Source organism: Vigna radiata, chromosome 10 (assembly GCF_000741045.1).
Source record: "Vigna radiata var. radiata cultivar VC1973A chromosome 10, Vradiata_ver6, whole genome shotgun sequence".
Taxonomy (NCBI): Eukaryota; Viridiplantae; Streptophyta; class Magnoliopsida; order Fabales; family Fabaceae; genus Vigna; species Vigna radiata.
In genome coordinates this window covers 10,161,554-10,166,282 of record NC_028360.1, presented here as the reverse complement: position 1 = coordinate 10,166,282, position 4,729 = coordinate 10,161,554, and the positions used below count along the sequence as shown (strand labels likewise).

The window sequence follows — 4,729 nt, the reverse complement described above, 5'->3', positions numbered from 1 at the left end:
AAAATTTACTTCCAAATTCACTCTCACTTATGTCCAAATTTATTCAAATAAACAAAAAAAAAATTATCATCAAATCTTTTCAAATCCTCTTAATTACTCTTCCTCAAATCCACTCAAGTGAACAAGGCCTTAATCAAATTCTCTCAATTAGTCTTCCTCAAATCCACTCAAGTGAAAAAGGCCTTACTGAGACATAACACCTGTCTTCCAAATTTGTCTCCTACTAACATGAGAAATCTAGAGAGACCTAACACCTGTCTTCTACTAAAATGTAGAATTTAATAAAAACAAAAATTGGGAAAGAGTTGCAACCGGTAGGGGTCATTAATAAAAACCCCCTATGAATGTTAACAATTAACAAGTTGAAAAAAAGAATATCCAATTTTTATAACCAGCAAAGAAACCAATATTTAAATGTTAAGACAAATAAACTAATCATTTAAAAGAAATAAGTATATCTAAACTATTAAAAGTATTTAATCAAATGACACATCATTCATTAAATATTTTCTTTCACAGCGTCTTGACATGGTTTATATCAAATTAATATAAAAAAGTTATTTGTTACACATTTTCGAAAACAAAAATCCAATTAAAACTATCTAAAATCTCAAAAGAAAAATAATATTTCGGTGAAAATACGAAGATCATCAATTTTAACTTTATTTAAATAAGTTTTGAAAAATAAGAACACCCGTCTGCATTAATGATTGGAGTAAAATAGAAAAAAAAAATATTAAAAAGATATTATAGAAACACAACAATATATGTGAAACATTATCTGTCCAATCTGAAACGGGTAGTAGAAAGATGGATTAAGCAACGGGGATATGACGATTTAGTGCTTGGGGAAGGAACTAATCAAGAATAAGTCTAATGCTAAATGATGAATGTTATTGCAGCATGGGGCCACCGGGAAACACTTTTTAATTTGGGGATAGAACATCTATTCCTTGAAGGTGATTGGACGAAAAAGAAAGCGTGAGAAGCGTGGCTAGGTGCTATTGGGTGATCTAGGATCTTGATCTTGTACTCTGTGGTGGGTGGGACCCAGAACACGGAATGTTAGTACCACGTGGCGGATCCTCTACCTAGTTATGTTTCTGAGGTCTACACTTACCCAACTCTGCTGTCTCACGCTGTCTCAGCCACTCCCTCTTACCCACTCCCATCACGTCTCCTCATACACCCATGTCTGTCCCTTTGTCAGTCACTCGTTATTAATTGAATAATGATATTTTGACAACACTTTTTGATAATTTTTTTTACAACAGAACACGTGTCATCATTTTATTGGTCTATTTGAATTTATGTTTAAAAAATATTTAAAACGGACCAATCATAAACTGCCACATATGTGTTGTCAAAAAATTGTTAAAAAAGTGTTGTTAAAAGAAGTTTTTCCTTATTACTTACACCATTGCTTACAACTTGCATGCAATTCAAGAACCACAAAACTTCACATACAAATTATATTTTATTTTTATATAGAGGGTAGGATCTTGTACAAATTAATGCTTCAAATTGAGAATGGATGATTGAAATTCATGCTTAGAGAAAAATGTATTTGATACCACTTAACTAACCCATCTATGAAGAAATATTGGTAAGTAATAAGTATTTATTGAAGGAATATAAAGTGATACGGTCACCTAACAAATCCAAAATTGAAAAAGACAATTCTGAAGAAATGCACGCGGTTGTGACTGTTGGTAAACTAAAAAAACATACCCTCCCAAACGTACACATGAATGGAGATGTGGAGGAAGAGATAGGATCCGAAAGTAACTTTTTTATTTTAATGACTCCACTTAGAGAAAAAGGTATATGAATGTAAGTTAAACATCATTCTGCTCCTTGTCTGAACAAATGCAAGCAGATTAAAAAGGACAGCACAGGTGAAAAGGAAAGCCTCACAGAAAAGATAACAAAAGTAAGATATCCCATTGGTTAACATCACAAACTTGGACCACAAATCACAAACCCTCTCTACTTCATCATCCCACCAACATTAAATCATAATAACAAGTCATCTCCTACAGTACCCAAATTCCCTTTATAATAGCCCCCACCATGCAAACCCTTCCCAATCTCATCTCATCTCTTCTATTCTCTTTGCCTATAGCCACTTTCTGTCCGATTACCTAAACCAACACAACCCACGCAACTTCATGGCGACTCCCAATAATAGGCTCTCTCTCGCCATGGAGAGAACCGGGCAATGGTAAACACACTCGGCTAACTCCATTTCAAATCCATGCACCACGCATGCATATGCTTACTATATATTATAGTCTCTACTCAATCTCAATAACAACCATCTTCTTGCCTCTGCTTCTTTTGCAGGGTTTTCTCCCAAGACATACCAACTGATGTTATAGTTCAAGTTGGAGAAACGACTTTCTCGCTCCACAAAGTGAGTATATTGTGATTTCAATGATGTTAAGACTACTGGTTCATGCGTGTTATTACTGAAAAGGGTTTTCAATATGTTTGGTGCAGTTTATGCTCGTTTCAAAGAGCAACTACATAAGAAAACTGATACTGGAATCAGATGAGAGCGAGCTCACCAGAATCGACCTCTCTGATATGCCAGGAGGTCCTGCAATCTTCGAGAAAACCGCAAAATTCTGTTACGGCGTCAACTTTGAAATAACCGTCAACAACGTCGCCGTTTTGAGATGCGCCGCGGAGTTCCTTGAGATGACGGATCAGTATTGCGAAAATAACCTCGCGGGGCGGACGGAGGAGTTTCTCACGAAGGTAGCATTCTTCACGCTCACCGGCGCCGTCACCGTCCTGAAGTCCTGTCACAACCTCCTCCCCTACGCGGATGATATCAAAATCGTGAAACGCTGCGTCGAGGCCGTCAGCGCCAAGGCCTGCAGCGAAGCCAATTTTCCCAGCTGCTCGCCCCCTAACTGGTGGACGGAGGAGCTAACCGTTCTAGACATGGACTTCTTCAGCAGAGTAATTGCTGCCATGAAGCAACGCGGCGCAAAGACTCTAACCGTAGCTGCCGCGCTTATCACTTATGCAGAGCGAACACTACGAGATCTCGTCCGGAATCACACAGGCAATGGGATTCGCTCGTCAGATTCTGGAGATTCCGACTCCAAATCTAAACAACGCAAGCTTCTCGAGTCAATCGTGGATCTCTTTCCAGCTGAGAAAGGAGCGTTTCCGATCCATTTCCTGTGCTGCATCCTCCGCTGCGCAATTTACCTCCGTGCCTCCACTGCCTGCAAAACTGAGCTCGAGAAGCGGATTTCCTCCACTTTCGAACACGTGACAGTGGATGACCTACTCGTGCTCTCCTTTACCTACGACGGTGAGAGACTCTTCGATCTCGAAAGTGTCCGCAGAATAATTTCGGGATTTGCGGAAAGTCAAAGAGCCAACGCGGTTTTCTCCACAGGCGAGTCCAAAGAGCCTTGCTCCGCGGCTATGCAGCGCGTGGCAAAAACAGTGGACGTTTATCTCGGCGAGATCGCCGCCCACGGCGATCTAAGCATTTCGAAGTTCAACGGCATCGCAGTCCTGATTCCTAAAAGCGCACGTAAGGTTGATGACGATCTATACCGCGCCGTAGATATCTACCTGAAGGTATCTAACCTAACAGTTTATTCGCGTTTTGAAGCAGTGAATCAGAGAAAACGGCAGCGTGTAACAGGTTTACCTTTTGTTTCTTGCAGGCGCATCCGAAGCTGGATGAGATAGAGAGAGAGAAGGTGTGCAGCGTGATGGATCCGTTGAAACTTTCATACGAGGCGCGTGTGCACGCGTCGCAGAACAAGCGTTTGCCGGTACAGATTGTGCTGCATGCGCTGTACTACGACCAGTTGCGGCTGCGGAGTGGAGCGGAGGAGCGTGAAGTGGCGAAGGATAAAAATGAGCTTCATATGGATGTTTCGTTGGTGAGAGAGAACGAGGAGTTGAGAACGGAGTTACTGAAGATGAAGATGTACATTTCAGATTTGCAGAATAAGAACGTTAATAACGACGAGAACACTCATGGCAATGGAACGACATCGTCCGGAACAACAAAAAGAACATTCTTCTCTTCCGTTTCGAAAACGCTGGGGAGGTTGAACCCGTTCAGAAACGGGTCCAAGGACACTACCCATTTGGAAGATGGGAACATTGATTTGTCCAAGCCTAGAAGGAGAAGGTTCTCAGTGTCTTAAAATTTACAAGTTAAATCGATTGAATTAAATTACTATGCGATGTTCGTCGGGGTTATGATTTAATCGTTTTTTTAGTGTTTGGATTCATATACAGAAAATGTGTTTTTGTTCTGGTTGTTGCCAACTTCTTTCATCATATACTATTTTGTTAGTTGTGTATTTATATACGATCTTAATCTAAATGAGTGAAAATCGATTGGACATCTATCGTTTTCTTTTATATATCTGATTGTTCAACATCATGCCATTTAGTAGATTAGTTGCTTCTCTATCTTTTTTTATGTTTCGTTTATCTCTATATGAAGATGATTGGATGTCCACAAAACATTTTTCATTTTGAAAATACACAAATATTAAACTTAAAGTTTTGACGTTTGACAAATATTCAATTATTATTTTAACTCAACATTCTATCGTTTATTTCTCGAGAAGACCATATATCTAACTTGTATGGTATGAAGTAGACACTGATCGGTTAGTATTCAAAAGTTGTTCGGTCTATTTAGAGTAAAAGCATCTATCAATCAAATCAAGTGATTTTT

At 39.3% G+C, this 4,729-nt stretch overlaps 1 protein-coding gene across 1 annotated transcript; it reads left to right on the top strand.

Annotated features, from left to right (window-relative positions):
- Positions 1–2,027: 2,027 nt before the first annotated feature.
- LOC106776063 (root phototropism protein 2) lies at positions 2,028–4,394 on the top strand. Its single transcript, XM_014663366.2, has 4 exons — positions 2,028–2,224; positions 2,347–2,416; positions 2,503–3,606; positions 3,696–4,394. Exons 1-4 carry the CDS (start codon positions 2,172–2,174, stop codon positions 4,185–4,187), a joined length of 1,719 nt encoding a protein of 572 aa, XP_014518852.1. The 5' UTR covers positions 2,028–2,171; the 3' UTR covers positions 4,188–4,394.
- The last annotated feature ends 335 nt before the right edge of the window (positions 4,395–4,729 follow it).